The sequence below is a fragment of the Tyto alba genome, unplaced genomic scaffold, assembly GCF_018691265.1.
Source record: "Tyto alba isolate M040663 unplaced genomic scaffold, T.alba_DEE_v4.0 Super-Scaffold_42, whole genome shotgun sequence".
In the NCBI taxonomy this organism is placed as follows: Eukaryota; Metazoa; Chordata; class Aves; order Strigiformes; family Tytonidae; genus Tyto; species Tyto alba.
The window spans coordinates 35,623,010-35,647,029 of NW_024881318.1; the positions used below are offsets into that span (position 1 = coordinate 35,623,010).

The 24,020-nt window shown below is 34.5% G+C and overlaps 1 protein-coding gene across 50 annotated transcripts in view; it reads right to left on the minus strand.

Moving 5' to 3' along the window:
* Positions 1 to 24,020, minus strand: part of PTPRD (protein tyrosine phosphatase receptor type D) — a 1,276,575-nt gene that overhangs the window by 142,136 nt on the left and 1,110,419 nt on the right. For 27 of the 50 annotated variants that reach the window (XM_042804932.1, XM_042804933.1, XM_042804934.1 and 24 more), the window contains 3 exons: positions 2,883 to 3,071; positions 1,654 to 1,662; positions 864 to 881 (listed from right to left, as the gene is read on the minus strand). In XM_042804932.1, the coding sequence (XP_042660866.1) occupies positions 864 to 881; positions 1,654 to 1,662; positions 2,883 to 3,071 (216 nt within the window). The remainder of the gene's footprint in view (positions 1 to 863; positions 882 to 1,653; positions 1,663 to 2,882; positions 3,072 to 24,020) is intronic. The other 23 variants (XM_042804972.1, XM_042804971.1, XM_042804969.1 and 20 more) reach the window with 3 other exon arrangements.

The following is a 24,020-nucleotide window of genomic DNA, read 5'->3' on the forward strand; positions in this document are numbered from 1 at the left end:
GTAGATTAGAGGGTCCAAAAATCCAGACGTGAGAGAACTCCAAGAAAAAGAAAACAAAAAAAAAAAACAATAAAGGAAAAAAACCATTTTTGTAATTTTTTAGGGGGGGACACATCATTTTCAACTTTACAAAGTTAAAAGAAAAAAAAGGATTGAAGAAGAACAAAAATAAAAACCTTTCATTAAAGATAAGACAAAAAGAAGATAGTCCGTGTTGTCTTCTGCATGTCTGCTACTGTTCTCCAGACCACCTTGGCTTTGGTCCAGGACAAGAACAGCTAAGGAAGAAAAAAAATGATCTTTTTTTGCTCCAGTTGGACAAAAAAAAAGAGGAAGGAAAAAAAAAAAAAAAAAAGAAAAAAAAAGAAGAAAAAGAAGAAGAAGAAAAAGAAGAAGAAGAAGAAGAAAAAGAAAAAAAGAGGGACAAATGGTACGCTGTGACTGGGCTATGGCCAGAAGACCTGGATATGCTTTCTTTGAAGCATATCACAAATCAAATTATTGTTTCTTTTTTTTTTTTTTTTTTTTTTTCCAATGAATAAACAAAAAAGGGAAAGGGAAAGGGAGTGTGCAGAAAGAAAGGTCACAATAAGAGAGTCACTGATCATAACCAAACAGGACAAAGGAAAAGAAAATCAGATGATGGACATTTCTGTGGTTTGGTTTGTTGCTTGTTTGTTTTTTTTGGTTTTTTTTTTTTTTTTTTTTTTGGTTGGTTTTTGTTATTTTATTTGGTTTTTGACTTTTCTTTTTCCATTAAAAAAAAAAAAAAAAAAACAAACAACCAGGACAAAAATGAGAGAGATGAAAAGACAGAAAGAATGAGTAAGATCATTCTGTGAACGTTAGTTCAGCACTCTTACCTCTTATTGGTGTACCACCTGGGTGGATAATATGAATGCAAATAAGATTAGAAAGAAGAAGCATTAGTACGAGAAGAAGGAGGCTAGGGCTTTGGAAGAAGAATCAAATTAGATTTACAGAATTAAATAAGGTCTTAAGAGAAACTTGAATTACTATACTGTTAAAACAGGAATATATTAGATAGTATTATCAGGTTATAAAAGCAAGTTGCATTGTACCACAAAGGGCAAAAAGGCTACATTTGGCTGCATTGCCATTCTCAGAGTAGCATCTGAGTTCTTAGATGTTTGGTTATAGAGGGTTAGATATATATTGAATATGCCTCAAATACTTAAAGGAAACTTTACAATACTGTACTTATGACATAGTTTAGGAAAATATTGGAAATTCTATTTAAGTATATATAAATATATATATATATCATATATATATATATATAAAAAGAGGATACACTGAAGGTTATCTCAAAACAAACACCGTAGTTTAGGCTGGATTATGGCATTTACTGTTCTACAGCTATGTGATACATGTGTACTGTTTCTTTTAGGTGTTGCTATGACTGACGAGATAACATTTCTGTGGAGGTGTGCGTGTGCGCCACTATAGGGATCTGGTGACTACACTGACTGTTAGTAAAATGCATGCCATGCATTTTAAGAATAATAATAGTAATATTAATAGTAATAATAATATTAATAGTAGTAGTAATATAAAAATAATAATAATATAATAATATTCTGAATATGGAAATTAGTGGGGGTGAAGTGCGCTTCAGAACTAAGCACTTACCAATAGATTCTGGAGATTTAAATACGGAGAGAAGAAAGACAGCATAAAAATATTATTATATTCCTTATAATTTGGTACAAAGTTTTCAGTTAAAGCTTTATATACTAAATATCTATGTCACATGTGAAAAATTAATTCTTAATTTACATTAACAGAAGATTAATTTACACAGTTCTGCTGACAACAAGCAAAAAGTCAGTTAACAAGACGATTTAACATCACAGGACAGGTCAAAAGCTGAGAATTCTGGGAAGACATGTGATTAAACAACTTAGATTCTACAACAATATCTACTACAATTGCCAAAGAAAAAAGCTCATTATATCCCTATTATCTTATTTAGGGATAGGCTTTAAACTTCATAAATTTAGAGGATTTTTTAAAAAAACCTAAAGGGTGCAAAAGAATAAACTAGGGCAGAAGAAGAGTGAAAGAACTGCTAGGGAGGTGCAAGGGGCAAAGAGAGAGAGAGCAGCAAAAGCTGGATTCTACACCAAAAGCAGACTTCTGTAGATCCAGAAAATGTAGGATTCATAAAGCTTTAGCGTGGGCGCACACTACTGTGGCTAAATGTGTTGGAAAAATGTTCAGCCAGCAAAAAAACTTTATTTCATTGATTACCCAAGGATTTCTTTCCCTTTTTTTTTTTTAAAATTTGCTTTTTAAGGTATAATTGTGCATGGGAAAAAGTATTGTGTTTTATGTATTTGTGAGAGGAAAGAAGATGTGTCCAAACTGGCTAATCTTTGGTGGAGTCAAATGTGGAAAAGGCAGCACAAAACACATCTTAAATTTTAATTGAAGTGTCTAATGCAGGTTTTGGTTTTGATGAATATAACCATTGGTACTCCTTGCAATTTCTGAATGAAGTCCAATGTTGAAATAAATTTGTTAAAAAAAAATAAAAAGGAAAGAAGAAAGAAAGAGGAGAAAATGGATCCATCAAGTACTGCAAAAAGCAGTAAAGAAAAAAAATTATCAAAAAATACAGTCACAGCAGTGAGCAATGTGGAGTAAACAGAAGCTGCAAAACACATAGAGACAGACTCTAGAAAAGGCTATGACAACATCACAGACATGGACAACACACTCAATAACACAGAAAAGAGAGGAAAAAGAGAAATTATTACCTATAAATAAAAATTTAAAAAATAGGAAGAGAAAGAAAAGAAAGAAAAGGTGAGAGAGAACAACTCTGGGAGTTAGTGGAAACAGTAACAAGACCCTACCTGAGCGTAACTGCTTGATGCGGCCATTGTTGTTGCTTGTGTCAACAGGTAAGAAATCTTTGAACCAAGTTATTTCCGGATCAGGATTGCCACTGGCTGCACATAGCATGGTAGCTGTACGAGTTCGTTCAACCACCTTCAGCTGTGGGCCCATATCAATGGTGGGGAAACCTCGGGGAATCTGATCCTCTGCAAAAGAAATGTATGATTTGAAGGGTTTCACATTAGTTATGTAGCAACTCATGAAAGTCCCAATCACTACCCTGCTTAACGTTCAAGGGTTCCCTAATTGTTTATATATAAAGAACTGATGCTAAAAACTGACACTCAGGCAGTATTTCTGGCAGCTTATAGTGAACATAATGATGATACAAAATAGAAAGTTCAATAAAAAAGCAGCTACAAACTTTATATTTATAAAATGCATTAAACTGACACAGATACTGTACACAGTACATAATCACTGTACTCCCACTATGGTACTTTACAACACTGACGTTGTTCTGCTTGCGAGAGTCCTTATTATTGTATGTGAAATATTGAATTACTATGCCTATCAACAAGAGGGAAAACTCCCTTTTCTTTACATGACACAAGTGCATGAGGAAGCATGATCACACAGTATAGCATGTGGCCAGGGACTTAGGAGACCCAAGTTATATTTCTTGCTTTTATCATTATTACCTATGTGCTGTCGGTCTTAACATTTAATGTACCTGTGCTTCATTGACCATCTGCAAGACGGGTATGTCAGTGCTTTACCGCTACAGAGAAGTGCTGTGAGGATGAACGCGTTGTAAGATTGCAAAGCACTGAGAAACTCTAAACATTGGAGCTACACAGATATCAAAGTTAAAGTGACAGACATTCAAAATAATCTTGAATAGACACAACTGTGTCAACTAAAACACTCAGATATGGTCTCATTGTAGTTCAGCCAGTGAAATATTAAGAAATACTGAACAAGAGCAATTTGCTTTCTTAAGATGATACATGCTAGCAAGTAACACTGGAAGCACAGTGGGATCAGGCAATTTCTCAGAAATCAAATTACATATGTAAAATAATCTGTTCAAATGACATCATCTTAATCGTAATTTCCATTAAAACAGCACAAATATTTTTATTGCAACATAATTTCTATTATTTCAGTTCAAAAAGGAAAAGTAAAAAAAAAAAATCAAAGAAAGGTCAATGCTAACTATAAAACACGTATCTTATTGAATGTCTTTATTGGTGGTTACTGACATGCAATTGATTAAGGGATAAAACTAACTTAGAAGAAATTGTTCAATGCCAACTCTATTTAATCAGAAATGTGCCATATTTTCAAATCGTTTCAGGGTTTTCTGAAAAACGTATAGCAAGCAAATACAACCTATTAATCTCTGCAGTTCCTGGGGTCTGCTGTCACCCACAAGATAGTTAGTTACTTGCAACACAAATGCACAGAGATACTACTCTGGTATACTAAACACAATGCTTCATTAAGTTTGTGTATCCTTTCAGAGCTAGTAGTTCTACCAATCAGTGGTTAAGTGTCAAAACCTTCACTAGGTGTAGGGTCTTTCCCAAAAAAAGGTATGTTTCATGTTTATAAGCTTGAAATCTTTACTTTGGGAGTAACTGACAAGATTTGACTTGTGACACAGAACAGTATTTTTATGACCTGACCTGTCCTTTTATACTTGGCTCATGCAGAAAACCCTAAGAGTCCCTTTTGCAAATACATAAGTGTACAACAAAGATAATCTATCTTGAATACTAATAGGATGGAGTAGTAAAGAGCTTTCCTTTCTTATTTTTAATAAGGGTAATTAAATTCCATCCATCCCCCTTATGCACAGAAACTCTCTGAATGAATGCCCTTCATGAAATTTTCATGAGAAACATCACAATGTAACAGATTCAAATAGCCAGAACTGTTATATTTTTGACAGTTGTGGCTTGTTTCCAATCTGGCTTTCAGGTATTTGGCAATAAAACCCAATATTCAACATAAAATGGAGCAGGGAAATAATGAAATTTCTAATTGGAGCGCTTATCACAGTGGATTTAGTTTTTAAGATGTTAATTACTTTTTTTCTCTCTAAGTTTATTACTGATTTGTACAAAACTGTCTTTACACTTTGATGGTATCAAGTTTGACAGATCATCAAACACACTGTGCAAGAGAGCTGAGTATCAAATCAGTGAACAACTGCCTCTCAGCCACAGTAAGAGAAAAGTAACTATTAGAAAATTTTGATATATTGGTACCTCTACAACTTTACATGAGGTGAAAAGAGAAATATTTTTTACTGCTTATTAATATGCTCATTAGGCTCTAAACCATGGTATATACCACTGTTCGCTACTAACATTCAGTTCTAGTGAATTAGCTTCCAATTCATCAACAATTTAAATCAGACTTGACCTTCTCAAAGCCATTTGAAACTGTCATTCTGAGAGGCCATTAAAGTGCAGATTTGTCCGTCCTTGTGCTTAGAGAGTCATACATGTAATACATATTTTGTTTAGAATGACAGATACAAGAGATTTAGAAAAACAGCACATTCTTTGAATTTGTTAGGTGTCTTAACAGTGCTGTGTTCCATTACTGACATTAAGAGAATGCCCTTAGTACTGTGCTGGTATCATTTCCGATTGCTGGAAGAGCTCTGCAAAAGTTATTTTTCACAGAATGTATGATCTGAACAACACAGAGAGGCAATTACAAAGACTGGTTACCACATAAACCTTTAAGAGAGAATGACAGGAAAAGGCCTTGCCTTGTTTCCTATTGCAGTTGTTCTTAGTATTTCTAAATTGTCTCTCTGTGTACTCAGTCTGACATTGCTCATCTGTAAACAACGTCTTTGAGATTCCTACCTCTGCTGACAGTTTTATCAAAGTGGTAATTGTTTCCATTCCAAGCCACACGTGGGAAAAGCACGTTAACCTCAACATTCAGATTGCAGTATACCTACAAATACTGACCAACACATCATTTCACATGTTGCTGCACCTATCTTAGAGGTGAGCCTGCCCTCACAAATGCAACAGCATTTAGAGTAGAGACTCAAACTCAGCTTTTATGTTTAAACAGTAATTTTGATGGAGTGGTATCTTGAAAATACCAAAAAGTTGAATTATGCTCTAGCAAAATGCTGTGCCACAACTATGGATCATAAACTCTATTTTGCTTGTCCTTTAACTGAATTTTCTCTGAGCTTAAAAAAGTGTGCTGTTGCAATCTCTCTTTTTAAAATGGCATAATTCTTCCATAAGATTTCAAGAATTTCCCAGGCTATGACTGGAGGTATACTGTCAAGACTATGTGTGAACAAAAACTACTAGATCCAAAGAAGAGGATTTCATCCAAATCCAGTACAATGGATTTGACTCTTCATAATAAACCGACCCAGGTGTATAACACCACTAAGTGAAGAGAAAAACAGTGATCTTCATCCAGTGTTTGTGCCACATCTTAACATTCTGAGTACTTTTCCTGTAAAAAGTTGCTTTCAGATCATGTCTAGGCCCTGCTGGCAGCAAGAGTGGCAGCCTTTAGAAACAGGGTCTTAAAGTCTTAAATTCTTCATAGCTACCTTGCTGAATCACTTTGGCAATCAGCATTGTGTTTAACAAGAAAGACAGAATAGAATGAATAATTTTTTAAGTTATAGTATATTATGATAATATTACTGTGATATGAAGTGCAAATGTGAAGTACCGAAAGCAAATTGTGATGACTTTGGTTGTGGAGTATAAAGGCAAGGTAATTGCATCAGAGTCCAAGACTAGCCAGTTGACATGAAAACTGGGTAATATTTCTGTTAAGTATTTCCTTCCACATAAACTATTTGCAGCACTGAAACACCCATGTTCCAGAATATGCATATTAACCTCTAGTTAAATATGTGTAATGTGCCTAACTAAAATACATACTCAAAGTGTTTCACTCTGCCTCTTAAAAAATATTGTCTTATGTGAACCAGTTATTCTCACCGTGGAAATGGAGGGTGATTCTCCATTCTATTCAGGAAGAAAAAAAAAAACTATTTCAAGATTCACTGATAGCTTTGCCACAGGCAAATTTTAGTCATTCTGTAGCTCAAAGAATAAAAAGGCTCACATGCAGTATTCCCAGAATACTCTATAGATACTGAAGATAAACTGCCACAATAAAGTTTATTATTTCAAAGAACAGTGTAAATAAAGCTTTTATTTTCACTATTCCAGATGGCAGCAGCATATAATTTGCACTGTTTTGACATCATGACCATATTATTCAAAATCATTCTTCCTGAAACTGAACTGAACGCAGGATTGAGAATAGTAAAATCAAAGAGAGTATGAGAGGGAGTAAAAGCAACGTTTTGCAGCAAAGTTGCTATTCTGTACTATTATTGAAGAACTATGCATATGAATAAATTGAGAAATAAAAACAAAGCCATTTCTAATTATACATAAAAGACTATTTTGGCTTTAAGAGCTATAAAGCATCAGAAAAGTGACAGTTAATAAACAATATTCCTATTGAAATATTTTACATGGTAAATTTTGCCCCCAAAAAAGTAATTATGAACTCACAATAAGTTGTTTTCCCAAGGTCCTTTGTTCAAAGCTGCTATATACAGATAGATACTTAGTGGTGCTGTAAGTCAGTAAAGGAGGGTAATGCCTACACTGTAAGAATAGATCTAGGTATCTGTTGGGATCTCTCTTAAATTTCATGCAATTATACCACACAAACAAAGGGAATTAGACACTGATAGATAATCAGAGACTCACTAACAGTTAGCAGATATTCAACAAGAGAACAGCTGCCCATGCCATCCCACTAAAAACCATGCATTTAAAAATATTCTTCATATACTGAAGAGATGTGCAAAGCACTTCTGATGCAAAAGAAAACAAATTTGTTTAGTAGTTCTGTATGCAATTACCCTGCAAATTGCAAAGTAATGTCTGTATTACACAACACAGAGCCACTTAGACTGAATTATCATTTGTATGAATATTGAAGCAGCAATTTCACATTGCATTAAGTCAGTTAACATTCATTGTTATTAGCATTTAGCCTTAAATAAGTTCTCTGCTTTAGCAAATGAGTGCATTGAGCCTTTGAAATTAGATATCTTCATAAGGACATGAAAATGGAAAAAGGAATTTGCACCTTTAAGTAATTTTTAAAATCTGCTAAATTAAAGACTGTGCACAGCAAGCTCTTTCCAAAGTGACCTGTCTCACTCACATGAATAATGAAATATTTCTCACTCTCCTTTAACAATGACATTGTGAACGACAAGAATTAACATTTGGAGAGCCATCATTCATATGAAAACACAAGCCTCAAAATAAGGGTGTATTCTCACATTTGCATGTGGGTACTGTTGTAGCTTATAGCACAGCATATCATCCAAATATCATATGCTCAAATTTGGTTATGACTGAACTTATGGATGTCTGTTCTGCTTACTGGGAATGGAAAGGGAAATATGTATGGCTGTGTCCTAAAAAAACCCAGCAGGTAATCCAAGAATCCCTGCCAGATGTTGCTTCTCTAACATAAGGAGAAGACTTGGCCACAGTTATGGTAATGAAGCAAAGGTAGAGAATGTGAAGTGGTAGTTTAATGCATGGTATCATATATTTAGGAAAAGAAACACTAAACTTTTGAAGCAGAGACGATACACCATCCCCATATTTCCATATGCAAATGTTCACAAGAACAAAACTATGTATTTTGCACTGGTGAATAAAAGACAAGAGGATGGCAAAGGGCAGTGATAGAAAATTTCTGTGATTACCATTTCTAATTTGAGGCTTAGTTTCCAGACACAGTTAGGATTTAAATTACACTAAATCAGAGTTAAATTGGGGCTTGCCAAGATTGAGGATTATGAAAATGTGTGACTGCTCTATCTGGTCAATATTTTTAACATTCTAATATTTGTGGTTTGATATCCTCCTTATCTTCATTTGAAAAATAAAGGAGAAAGAATAACAGTAGTACAGTGAGGGCAGTCTTTGCTTTAAGCTTTCATTTTTCACATTACACACAGTTTTACGGCGCAATAAATAATGAGAACAGCAGCAGGTTCATATGTATACCAGAGCTCACTTCTCATGTCAGTAGTCTAAATACACAGATTGGTCCAGAACACGTAAAGATATTATTTTATTTTTCTTCCCCTCCTTTCTACTCATAAATACTCTGTGTTAAGATATTGATATTAATAAATATATATGACAGTTTTAAAAGTAATTACCTCATATTCATTCTTAAGTATAAAGCAATAACGCATCACAATATGGTTGTAACATACTAATTTGAACTGAGAAGGGGACAGAAACATCTTGGTTTTGCTTCACCAAATAGGACAAGAGAGAAAAAGTGAGCACTCTGGCAAAGGAGTTGTCAGACCATACAGTCCCCTTCTCCCTCCTTCCTCCCCATCTGCACTACGTCTAAACATGTGCCTAAATCTAAAGAAGTGACAACACTGCTTAAGACAGTGAAATGAACTCAGCTTGTGATCATGGTCATTTCTGTTGCTGATGTTACACAGCTTTCAATGACTTGTTTCCTCGATGCCATAATCTTACTGAATATATTTTAATGCTGCCTGCATACTCTGCAACCCAAATTGAGAACAATAAACTATACTAACTGAATTAACAACACGTGCAAAATTTAAGGACCTGACAAAGGAACTGTAGTGGCAAACCCATCAACTTTGTTTAAGTCCTGTTTTCAAAGGAGTATTATTACTGGTTTTTGCACTTCTAGCTCAGCATCAAACTTGTGACTTTCAGAAAGAGAAAGATTTTCACTTCGAAAAGGGGGTAGAAAGATGCCCCAAGAAGGCTTAGAATTTGGTCCTTTAGAGAAGGAAATAAAGAATGAGGGTGACAAAATTGTATGCCTCGAGTTTTGACAAAAGATGCTTGGGTCAGGACATTAAAAGCACTTTCGGTGCAGTGAATTAAACAGTAAGTTACTCAAGGTAGAGGCTATGCATTCCAACTGCTTTTTATGGTTCCTGGCACAACAATGCACCCATACAGATGAAGCAATTTGGATGCTATTGCAGTATTTCAATAAATACCGAACATAATAATGAATAACAAACAATAAAAGTGCTATTACTGCTGAAGAGAATGAGAAAAAAGAGGTATGTTGTCAGAACAGAAGATGAACTCTGGAAAAATGCTGTTGAAGAGGATATCCCTTGAAATTCCATATTACTGAGCATTACACTAATGTTATTGGTACAAAATATGCACAGTTTTTCTACATCTAATGCAGTATGCATCTTCACCAGTCTGAAGGGCATGCTTAAAACATTCACAATACTTACATGAATACAGATACATGATTTAAAAAAATAACGGATACAGTAGCTCCTAATTTTTGTGGTTTGTTTGCTTTTTCTGTTTTAGTCTTTCCACTATTATGCACACATGTCTATCAATTAAGAAAATCCTGGATGAGAGATAAGGAACACGTAAAACAACAAAGCAATGACTTATATCATGTATTCCTAATATTTAAGAGCAACAGACAGAATCCAAAGTGCTGACAAATGTTAAAGCACACAGCATCTTTGAACCTGTATGAATCTTTTAACAGAAGCAAGAAAGTATTTCCTTTATGAGTGGATGGTGAGATTCTTCCCTGGTGGCCTGGCTACAGAGGAAATGCATGTGATCTAGGTCTCACTTCATCTTCCTGACTCTGAGAGAGATATCCCTCTCAACTCTCATGCCCACTTACGCCAACATTCCCTCTCTTTCACAGATGCTGAGATGTGTAGGGATCTGTTAGCTGGGAAGGATAGGTGTAGGAGAAGAGAAGAGAGTAGATACAATTTCTTTTTTGCTTGGGGTGAGTTTCACCACTGACATTGAAATAGTTTTGAGGAAGTTTCCAGAAAGGGAAATTAAAGGGTATTTTCTTCTGGGGAAAACAGAGCCATTCACTTCTGTTCTGGGAGTATACAAAAGAGCTTTCTCAGTAGCAGAGGACACAGATTGCGTAAAACCCAGCATCTCACAGTTCTGTGCCCATGTTCAGTAATTACTCCTATCTGATAAATACCCTTTAATGAGTACAGAGTTACACAGCAGAATCTCATATTAACATTTAACAGTATACATGTGGCTGAATACATATATGTAGTAACATAGAAATGTTAATATTTCTAAAGCCTAAGGCAGCCAACACTTCAAGTTTTTAATCCCAGAAAGACTCACACGTTCAAGACGTCACAAACATAGGTTTGCTACGGATTATTTTGCCCCCCAGAACTGTTAGAACTGGCTGCAGCCTCAGACTTTGACTTCTACCCAAAATTTTGCTCCTGTCCTAACCTGAAGTAAATGGGACTAAGTCTTGGATTTAACACGTTTCACAATATAATAGGAAGTGCTGTTTTCATCGATGATAGGTAACATCTGTACTCTGAATTACTGCACAGTAGAAAATACTCAACATCCCATCATGCTTTCTAGGCAGCGCTTGTCCCAATCCTCTGAGAGCTAGTACTTGTGTTCTTCCAAAGCATTTTTTACAGTAATAATCACATGGCCTTGAAAATGGTATTGTGAACTGTTGTGAACGGAACAGAGCAAAATCACGCAGGCTTTCCGGAAGACTGAAGGAGAGAGATGTACTTTAAACATGACACTTTCACATTTGTCTAGCAACAGCAGCTAATATTTTTCATGGAACCGTAAATGAGGAATGGCATGGGGAATCATTCACAAGATGCTGAATGTAGAACAAAAAGTGATTTACTCAGCTTTGCTATAACTCTTGCTGCAATTTGCTCGCTTAATTGCACCACAAATTATACTGTCACTAATCTGCAATAGGATCTTGGCTTGGCATAGGATGTTAAAAAGTGTTTTTTAAAAAATGTTTATGCTGAGCTCAAGGTTCACACCAGTAAGCCCATATAATTATTTTAATTAATTATGAAATTCAGTGCTATCTCTAAAAAAATATAACATAATCAAAATCCACAACAAACTGTGTAAAGTGAGATTTATTCCAGACTACAATCTGAGGGAATATCTACAAGTAAAAAAATGTCATCAAAAATATTTGTGAGCATTTTCTTGCTAACTATTAAATAGTTTTTATGCAAAGCACAAGTAAGCTTTTTGTTTCCACAGTTTCCTTTCAAGATAATTTTCTCACCAACTTTCGTCTAGTTGTTCAAAGATTATACTAACAATGCAAGATGTACCTTCTAGGAAAAAATGGAGGATAGGGTTGCGTTTTTTGGTTTTGTTCTGTGTTGTTTTTTTGTTTTTTGTTTTTTTTTTTTTTTAATAAAATAAATTTCTGCAACTCAAAATGATAATTTGTTAACACAGATACAGCGATGTTTCAGTTCCACTGGAATACTGTCCTAGTATCCTACTGGACAGAAGGAAGTAGCTGTTCTGTGTAGCTAGAAGTCATGGGCCTAAATGAGTGCTGGGATAATGTTTGAACAGTCCAGTGTGATTGTCAGAAGGCAGAGGGAGTTATGGTGCAAGACGGGGTGGGGGCCAGGAAGTGCATCTGAGGAGGGACAGAGTGGAAGTTTCATGTTATGACAGCAATTTGCAAATTCATCACAAACTGCTCCGTGAAGAACAGTTACTGAAGCTAAACAGCTATGGAGAGCCAGCTTCTGCCTTTAAACAGACATAGTGTGCCAGACTAAGCTTAGCATAGCATTGTATGTGTCAAGTACATCAAAAAAACAGTATAAGCTCAGAAAACCTCCATGCCAACTCTGCGGACAGATTTAACACACGGTAAGTTGCATGAAGAAAGTACAAATGAAGAAAGAAAATGCTTGAAAACAGAAGCTGTGAATCTGTCTCCAGTGGTAAATTATCATTCAAGTGACAGGCCCTATGTCACACAAACAATTGACTGAAAGCACTAGGGTTGTCTCTGATTTCAACAATGGAACTGTTTCTCCTTGGATTTATTAATAGTGACAGCTGTCATCCAATTTATAACTAAATACAAAACTAACTTCTTTTATAGAAAAGAGATCAAACTATTTTTCCTGTTGTCTGGAGAGTCAGGCATGAAGATTATTATATGCACTCTTCAGGAGCATTTGAGAGCAGGTCAGATGTTACAGTAATTGAGAAATAATTTATGCTGCTAAATGAATATATAGCTGTAAATCTTAGACTGCACAGGAGTATTTGTACCTGAAGAAGACTTAAAAAAAATCAATCTGTGCATGCTAGACATCTTTCTGCTCTTGATTTATTAACGCATACTACTTTGAATAAGTGCTACAACAAAAACTGTTGCAAGTATTAACTGAAAGGCTAAAACAGGTATTATAAAAAGAAGATTTGGTTGTTCTTGACTTTTCAGTAACTTCCAAATCTTTTGGCACATGAGGAAAACATCTTGCTAATATCTAGCCTGGTTTTCTTTTTTTTTTTTTTTTTTTTTTTTTTGGGGGGGTGGTATGTTCTTGCTTTAAATACTGTGCTTCTGGAAAAGGTCTGTCTAAACTGTTTATCCTGATGTATTAAAACCTTTCTGAAGAAGATGATTTTTAACCTTCAATATGATACATCTAAGCCTTCATATTATTACAGGACCTGATGCAGGTGTATGTGTCCATAAACACTGCTATCGCCAAAGTCATATTTTAACATCTTATTTTCCTTTAAAAACACACCAACAAGGCACTTTGAAAGAACACCATCAATAGCTCTGAGAAAAACATTCTCTTGAATTTTGGTCTTAAAAATCTCTATGCTTCCATAAAGCAAGAGAAAAATCTTTCTCTATTTATCAGGTTCTGTAAACCATTAGGCCAACATTTTCCAAGGTATTCAAGTTCACTTTATTACGTGGCTTCTTGGTATTTAGTAGCTGGGTTTGCACAAAAATCAGTATCATAGAGATCACAGCTGCAAAAACACTTCCACAAAGTTCTTGTCTGAACACACTAGCAATCTCCCTTTGCACCAAAAGGTCTGAAAGCTCTTAGAAACTATGCGCAAGTACTTGGCAAATTTCCACACCTCTGCTGCTGTGCCTGTGATCATCTTTACTAGCTCATATAGCAAGTAGGATGACATGAACTGCTGATGTTAACTTAATTATTCAAAGCAAAAACAACATAATGGCTTAGCCAGATGATCTTCTACTGAAGTCTCAACAGCTGACATCAAGCATACTTAAGTGTTTCTAACAGTTTCAAATGAGCTTACAGAAACCACCTTTCTTACAACAAAATCTAAAAAAAAAAAAAATAAATTACATTAATGACTACCATAGGTTGTATTCTTAAGTTATTTTGTGCATAACTTTAGGCACAAAGTCTTAAACTGCAAAAAAGGAGATGAAAATTTCTTAGAAGGTATCTTATATTAGTCTCCAAGAAAAGCTAAAATGAATCTACCTATCAGCTTTAAGTTATTGCTTTCTGTTTCAAACTTAATGCAGGACATCAGAAGCTACCAAAGGTTTAAATGTCAGGATACATCAGCTGCAAATTGGTGGACTATTTTTCTAATGATACTGAGTTAGGAAAGAGTGTATATCTGTTATCTAGCAGCAAAGTCTGCAGTAATTCTAGATAAGCTTATGCACAACATACGCAAGGCCAACAAGAAACTTAGTGTAAATTACGTGATTTCTTCTGAGTATTCAGAATTAGCTATAGAAACTACCAGAGATCTCATTCTGTCCTATCTTTTTAACTCCTGGGTAGAAGTTCTTTTCAATTAAGGTAACAAAAATAATTTTAATAGTTATTATTTATGTAACATAATTTTGCAAAGCATTTCACAAAGCAGACTTACTCATTATAGTGAAAAATGGGTACAGTTGCATCTCTATGGCAGCATATAATTATAGTAGATTTTTCAAATTTTGTAATGCATTTCTTATATTTTTACAGTATTTAGTTTTATCATATGAAAGACAGTGAGAGAATTCACAGTATTTTTGAATCTAAAAAGCACCTGCTCTAAAACAGTTTTAATGGTGAAACCACTACACATTTAAAAAAGATCATTCAAAATCAGTTTTACATCATTCTGCAACATTTCATAACTATAAAAATTATGAAAAAATAGTATTGATCCATATTTCTTAAACCTAGGCATTTTGTTCCAAATAATCACATGCAGAAAATGATTTATTGATTGGCTGCCAATGGCTTTAAAACTTTTCATTACGCAATTTATCTAACTTAAAGTAAATGAATAGTCTCATTCAGAAAACTGACCGTAATGAACTATTTATGTACTTAAGTATGTTGCTGAACCAACATTTTCTAAATTCATTGCCATTTTATTTCATAGGCTATTTCATATTATGCTTTCCTCCTACTCGAAAAGTCAAATAAAGCATTTACAAATTTCCCCCCCCCCCCACATGACAAACATTACATTCTCTTTCTCTACAACTGAAATCAACTTGTAGGCATATCACTTATCTGCCTGCAGATTCATAAAGCGCTGTTTAGATTTTATGGTGGGTACTATAAAAATCTATACATGCATCATCAAGAACACCTCATTTCACCATGGTATTTGGGCTAGCTCTTATGCTAAGCAGATACAGCACTGAAGAGAAATAAATCATTTTCTAATATCATAGGAAGAACAAGGAAGCCATGTAACATATGTTCATATCACAAACCATCAAACTTCTTAGGGCCTGAATGGGTAGCTATTTCATGCAAGCAACACTGAAAAATAGTTACTAGAAAACCAAGATAGAAGAGAAAAAGGTAATTTTCAAGTTGATGTTTTGGCAGTACAGGTATAGTAACATGCACACATGTAAACCCTGATTAGAAGAGCCACTGGATTTCATCACCATTCATGAGTAATAACTCCCTTTTTTTTTAAGATCACAGTAGTATACTAAGATAAACACCACTGAGTTTTTAGCACTATACCAAAGTATCTGCTGAGCATTAGCTAAATGGTAAGATTAGCAATTACTACCACCAGTTGCTTTATCAGCTACATGGTCGCTGGACTACCTTTGTTATTTAGAGGTTGTAAGATTGAAGGGTCACAGCTTGAGGTTGTAGGGAAGTAGGCAAACTACATTCTCAGTCAGCACAAGATGTTACTTTAATAATTAGTACAATAAAACACATGGTTTCTATTCTTCTCTTGATGTGAACATAATACTAATTAACTTTAATAGGAGTTACAGAAACACGTCAAAAGAATAGATGCTATAAAACCTAGAATTCATTTTTGACATATGAAACCATCACACAAAATGCTCTATAAATTGAATAGCACCTGTATTAATACTATTAACAGTGTTAAAACTGAGACATTAATTTTATACTGATTTTATTTTACTATGCCCTTAGTGATTTAAGTGATTTCTGTTGTTCCATCTGTGCATAAATTTATTTTCTTTTATCAAGGTTCTGTTTTACCTTTCCATACTTTTCTCTACAGTAGTGCAACAAGTTATTTTTATTTTTGTAGGACTATGGAGACTAATGCTTAGAAGATGCTTACTGAGTTTTATGCTTTGGTCTTCATGGTATCTTTACTCTGGAGATAAGTATCTTTTAGAACCTCTTTTCCTTTTTTTTTTTTTTTTTGTTTTTCCTTCCCAATTTTCCTTCAGCAGAGTAGTCTTTAGTCTTCTGTTCAAAACTGCCTCCCAGAGAGTTGTAACTACTTGTCAATCTCCCAAATATGAGAATTTAAAGTACACCCTTTATTTTAACTGCAGAGTTAACTCCTTGTTCGCCTCCTGTTGGTATACAAAAATTTCACTTGAATTTGTTGGTGCTTTCAACTTTGGTTATTTGCCTTGAGTGCTGGTGGCTCTAATGCTTTTTAGTTGCAGAGGGTCTGCTGAGGTCTACTGCGCCAGTGCACTATGCCTCTCATTCAAGTGTATAGTGCTGGTGTATATTTTTTGCCAGTGTGTTGTGGTGAAGGGTTTGCTGTTTGTGTATGCAACATCTGTGGTTAGCACCAGAAGAAATTAAGACTTATGAAGATTTTACTGAGAGTTACAAAGTTCTGGTAAGGATGGATCACTTTATTCCCAAGATGACAGCTCTCCCAGTTTTGGTATTGCTTTAATGTGTCAGACCAACTGTCTACTTGCAGCACTGAATACTAGAAGACCACTGAATGATATTTGGTGGCACCACCCCTATTCCTGAGGGTAACAATTTGCTTTTCCATTTCTCAGACTACTGTTTATGATGAAGCGCCCACCTCTGAAGCTGTTTAAGAGATGTTTGAGTATGCACTGCCTTGTAATAAGTAGGTATAGAAAACAATTATGATGACTCACATGCTTTCTGCCTTTTCTAAGATGTTTTACAGGTGCAAAGGGATAGCTAAGTTCACTCACAATTTGGTGGGAAAAGTATAATGCTGTATTCCAGCTACTACAATATAAAGGGTAAAAGACTGTGGGTAAAACTCTCAGAAGAATTATAAGCTTGAAATTCTGAAAGAAGAACTGATAAAGATGCAACATATGCAATATGACTATGCATGTAAGATACTTGCACTCAAACTCAAACCAGCCTAATGATCACATCTGCATGCAAACTCCAAAATTTAAATGTGATGATGACATATGTAGTACTTAAAAACTGAAAAACAAGCCTCAGTTTGTTTCTGAGCAGTGAATGTAATAACAGCATAATCACTCCACAGATATTAACAGTCATTTCATGTCTTCCAAATTGAAATGTCTTCCAAAAATACCGTATTTTATTGTGTTTTTTTTTTTTTAACTTGTTAAAAAAAATTCTAGCTAGTAATAGAACATTAAGAGCAAGAGATGGTTTCCATTTCTTTTTGTATACCAGTGTAACTACTAAATCCCAAGCAGTCACACTTAATTTCAGTGATTCTTAATGAATGACTTTGCAAATGATGAGCAGAATCACAGAAATGAAAAATTTCCTTAAATCTTATTCCACCATTTCTAGAATTATTTCTCAATTTACTTCACGTTCACTCTAAATTAGCATCACATCTTTGGGGAAATGCAAAATATGAGAGAAAATATAGAAAATAAGTGTTTGGATATATCCAGGCACTGATTGCTGCTCATGAATTTGGGGCTTACAAATGACAAGAATAAAGAAATACATATATATAACACTATAGAGTCCTATAAGGGACTAGCCTTAGTAACCACTTTTAATCAGAATGTTCGCCATTCATTTTGGCTATTGGCTAATTCATTTAACTTTTTTTCTATCACTTCCAAAGAGTAAAAAGTCCTTCTAAAAACAGTTTTAGAGATTTAAAAAAAAAATATGGAAAATAAAAAAGCTTATCCTAGAAACACTTAATAACATTTCAGGCTGACCTCAGTGAGTCAATACGCCACTTCTACATTTAAATGAAAAAGAAAAAACAGAAAAAGTGGTCATTATTGTAGTGAAGCTTGTAGTGAAGCTACATATTAGAAAGAATAGGCTTCCTTACGAGACATGGAGCCAGTACCCTCAAACTTAAAAACAGATGAGCTTCATGTGGCTTGCTGTTGTATTTCAAGTAAGAAGCAAGCCACTGGATGATGCTGTTTTTGGGAAACAATGTTCAGATTAGATAAAATAATTTCTCAACAGCATGGAAGTTTTGAGACAAGGATGTCTGCTTCTATATTTCCTAGTCCTACTAACTAGCATTAGCAAGGAGTTCTGTAGATTTCTACTGAACTGTTTTAAAGCCGAACATCTATGAGCAAATACTATTTTAATAAGCAAATAACAAATAATGAATTAAATGCTGACCTAAGTTTAAAAACAGTGGGTACAATCCTGCAACACAAAATCAGAATTCGTAGCGAGAGAGTTTGTGCACTATGAAATGCTCTCAGAATCTAGCCAACAGCTCTACGGTTCATTTTCACAGCCAGCTGGTGTATCACAAAAAAATTATTCCATGTTCTCTTGTAATTATTAGTCATACATGTGAAATAAATGTGTCTTATCCAGGGTTTTCACTTAAATCACCACTCAGTACCTCTCAACAATATTCTGTTTCAAAACGTCAATGGAATCAGGGCTGAAGCATCTCAGTTTTTCCCAAGAGAGAGAAACTGATCTATAAAGGCATTGCAATTGAAAAGTAAGAACCCTTGAATTTCACAGTGCTTACTGTGAGATACAAGAGTCCAAATAGTCCATCTGCTTTAAAACCCTTTACTGTTCTCCCCAGTTAACTCAATTTGACACCACACTAAAAATTTGGTCATACGTTACCTGTTCTCAGAGATTTTAGAAAACATGTTCCAGTAAGTAATATTGCCAAATTTACTATAAACTTTGTGCCATAGAGATTTTAGAGGTACCTGTACTTCCAGATGGTCACATCTAGCAGAATGTTGCTTTGTTGATCCCAAAAGCTTGTGGCTCAAAAGGAGCATATCTGCCTTGTGGTCTGTCTACAGTAACCACTGTTTTGTTTCCTGCTAGCTGGCGGAAAGACACTTCTAGTGGGGAAGAAGGTAGTGTCCAAGACTGACTTTGCAAATTCCTTTAAACAACTCAATTATTTTTTGGTTAAGTGTAATACATATCTATATTCTCCAGTAATATCTTATTTTTGCTTGGGAAGGTACTTAAGTAAAAAAAAACCTGAACTGGGTTCTAAGGTTTTTAAAGTTCAGATCTTCAGATCTTCAGTTTCTATACTGAAGATTCATTTGTGATGGCAATTTGTGTTAGGATTTTTTTTTTCTCTATACACAAATGACTATAATAAAACATCTTTCAACCAAATGCCTCTACAGAACACAGTATGGTGTTTCTCCCTCTAAAAACAAACAAAAAGAACCCAAATAATCCAAAGTTTTTATGAATTTAGAAGTAATGTTATTGAGAACTGTAATTTTGAGCATAAGAAAGCAAGAAACCAGCATATTCAACAGAATAAAAAAAACCAGACCAGTGTTATATTTTTTCTTCTCTTTACATATTATGCTATGCACAGTAAAACTGAATGGGAAATCTGGTACCAGTTTTACAATATCACCGTATTTCAAAGACGCAGAAATTCATTACAAGTTCTGTGCAGTGTCTAGATCAGCACATTTAACCTCTTTGATCGTATCTTTACTGGGAAATTCTTTTTGTCTCTAATTATCGGTATTATTCTTCCTCTGCAGATTCTTTAGCAGGCTTTGTGAATTTAATCAGAATCACTGCATTCCTCTGTATGATTAAATTTAAGCATATTCTGATTTCATCCTTACTATGGTTCAAGCTGATATCACCACTCACAATAGCTGATCCTGAGTTTTAAGCTCGAAAATGCTATGAAATCTAACTGCATACCATGTTATACAATCAGCTCTTTTAAGAGATCATGAGACATACAGATTCACATCCTCAGGCTCAGCGGCTACAGTGATAGAGAGAAGGGATACTACAAATGAAAGACTCCTATAGAATTAGACTGTCTTATCAGTGACTATGAAAATAAAATATTTTGTTATTCACAGGCAAAATACCTAAAGGTAGTTCACTTCTCCACAAGCTGACCGTATACTTCATTACATATTTGCATAAAAGAGTTTACAAATTGATTTTCATATGTGAGATTTTAAATGACTCGTCTGCATTTTTTATTGAGTAGTTGAAAAAGATTTTCTGTCTGTGGCTTCTGAAAAGGAGCTAATAAAATGGCAGCTGTTCTGAAAATATGCAGAAGGAATACAGCAGGGTTCCTCCATAACTGTGGGTGACATGAAAAAAATCTGTCAGGAGAACTGATTTGTTTTTCTAGTTTCCCTACGAGAACCTATGTTACAAAAACCACACAAAAATCTTCACATGGATTATCACCTGCAAATATTAATTTACAATAATGGCGAGAAAGTGAGATAAAAGTTTATAGCAGAATTTATTAACAAAACAAAAGGCCTAATGCATTTTTCAGCTAAACAGAGTATCATCAGGTCACAGCATATTTGTTTTCCATATTGCTTGAGGAATACCAAATAAAATCTCATTTTCATTGCAACATACTGACAAGGTAAGTAGAGTTCAGGAAATAGCAACAAAATTTATGAAGCATCTGAATGAAGTAATTCATTGTGCACGCTCAGGATGCTAATGTTAGAACTCTTTTAGCAAATAATTAAAATAAGTAGCAGTTCAGGAGGCAGAGGATGAACACAAAAGGAGGACAGGTATGGGGTGAGAAAGCCTCAGTCATAAGCAGCATCAGAAAGTAGTGTAAGAGTAAAAGCACCTTCTTGGCTTCTTGCCAAATCTAATTTAATTAAGGGAATAGTGTATGTTATAAAATAAAAAGGTAACAACAAAACCAGTATTTACTTAGTGGCACTATATATAAGAAAGACTGAAATAGGTGCAATAAATGATAAATACTTTGTCAAACTCAAAAATTCCAGCTAAATTCATAAATTTGATTATTGGCTAGCCTTGGAGTTGATGAATGTAATTGATTTGCATGAACAGGCCCTAAATCTTCCATTTTGATGCTTCAGGATATATTGTGATTTTGAGTCAGAATATGCACGTTCCTAGTATCCCTGTAATCAACACTCATTTCCTCCTAAAACCTTTTTCTAATTACACTCAAAGTGCATTATGAATTTTCTTTTGTTAGTCTGGGGAGTTACTTTCAATTAGATACTGTTTTTGGCATTTTGTTATTTGTACCTGTAGTAGCACATTACAACACGAGCAACTCACTGGTAGGGCAATTTTATTTCAATTCTGATGTCATACGATGCTTTCTGGGCTGTGAAACTGCATGTTTATATGCAGTGAGTATTTTATATCAGTAGATTAAGAGCTGCATTTTCTCAGTAGCTTATATCTATTCCACTGGAAGGGTTTTCTAGCAAGAACAGTGTCACCGTATAGGCTTGTAGAGTGTCCAGCACAATGGTGCTTCAATTCTGATTGGAAACATAGAAAGCTATTGTAATACAAATACAATATTTGTTGATTGAAATATTAGATAAATATATGACAGCTGATGAGACCATATTATTCTCTGTAGGGATTTTGAATGCACTGTTCTTTTCTTTTTATAAAACCTGAGTGCTGTGTGTGACAATGGAACATTTTCATTCATTCCACAGTGGAGCAAATGCAAAATAATGACTTAATATATGATAAGAGTGTGGCTAGTGAGAATAGCTCTATTTTGGTAAATAAATTACTTTGAGCTATCACATGCCCTGAAGTAAATGGACAGCTGCAACAGTTTTCAGTAAGCTATTAACGTGCAAAGATAAAATGATGTACTTTTGCAGAGACAAAAGCTTGGTACAACAGCCAAAACAGCTGATTCGTTAGATTCAAGCCTTCATGCAGACTGCTAGTAAAACTGTTTAACTTTACCTTTCAAACAGAGAGATGAGAATCTGACACAATTTAAAAGGCTATTTCTGTGCTGTCAATCAGAGCAGGGCAAGAGATGAACACTGTATTTGCATTATCAGGAACTTGACAAATGTAGACACAGAAATTAGACTGCTACATTACTCTATGAAATTTGGATTACAGAAATACAAGAAAAAAGAAAGAAAAGCAATTAGGAAAATAAGGACATCACTGATAAAAGATCAGGTCATAACACAAAGATGGTATCTCTTATTTTTTTATCCACTTTTTTGCACTGATATATGATTAAATAAACCACAGTTATATACAGAACAATAGCATTCAAAGCAAAAAAAAAAAGGAAAATCATCAACATTTAACATTTGCCTTCAATAATCTAATAGAGACCTCTTATCTTGTCTCAGAAAAATTATCATAAACAATGTTGTTAGTGCTGTTCAGTCAAGAAGTATCGTTTTTCATCAGGGTGAGATGCAGAAAAATTTTTATTAAAATTAAATAGTAATAATATTGCAATAATATTTTGTCTATTTGTTTTGAGAAGCATCCTTGCAGATCAGAGGATTGAATTTCAATTAGGCTACACTTTCTGATGCTCTGTAAACATAAACAATTGGACCTGATTTTTAGTGGAATAGAACAGAAAACATTCTTCCATGTACATATCTGAAGATGTTCATGATCTTACATAATGAAAAAGACTGGAAATGGAAAACACCAACTAGATCAATAATCTGCTTCATTCAGGATTCTTCCTAATGCTCCTTTTTTAACTTGTTTTTCCTTGTCACATTTTCACTATTCTTTGCCTATGACCTCACACATATTCTGTACTCCTTTATACTTCCTCATCCTGAAACGTAGTGGTACACATCCCTGATGTTTTCTATTATGATTTTTATCAGAATTTTCAAATTAATGGAAAGTGACTGTGTAAGCATCTTTAAATAGCAACAAACTTAATTCTGTTTTGGCTGACGTGCTTTTTTGAACCTCACGGCCCTTACAACAGGGGAATTATAAAAGGAAAGGTTAGACAAGAAATGTTGCTGCATTTGCATAGTCTAATAATTATATTGGGCAATCTATTGACTCTTTTCTTTCCATTTCATCTGCTTTAGAGTAATTAAATACCAATATGCCTTTTTAGAATAACATTATGGAGGGACCAAGGACTAATTCTAAAACAGAAGGTACATATTACAGTGGAAGGATGAACCACAAAAAATATAAAACTGAACTCTTATTAATGTGAATTTTGAAAAATAAAAATGATCCAGCAACAATTAAAGCAAAAAATCATTTAATATTTTGAAGTCAGACTATTAAAACAACTCATCTGCATTAATAGAAATAGATTTGCCTGTTGTCATCAGCCTGTTTAATTCTTCAATAGTAAGTTCTTACGCAAATTTCACCCTTCCTCTTCCTTCCTTGAAAAACTAACACAGCATATGAACTTCATCACTTTGTTTACCCTTTGAGTGTGTGGTATATACTGTTTTCCGTCTTAGCTAATTAGATAAAAAGCTATTTTCTCCCCACGAATTAGCCTTCCATAATTCATGTGTTTGGCATAAAATGCAGCAGTTAAAATGCATAGTAATGAATTTGGGAAAACTTTGCATTCCTAATTGTTTTAGTTACAAGCCTTTTACATACAGTCCAGTCTGATTTATGAGCTTGCCTTTGCCATCAACAAGGCTAAAACCCATTTTCCCATCTCTCTCTTCCTCTCATCCTGTCCATCCTTGCCTTTCCTCCCTCC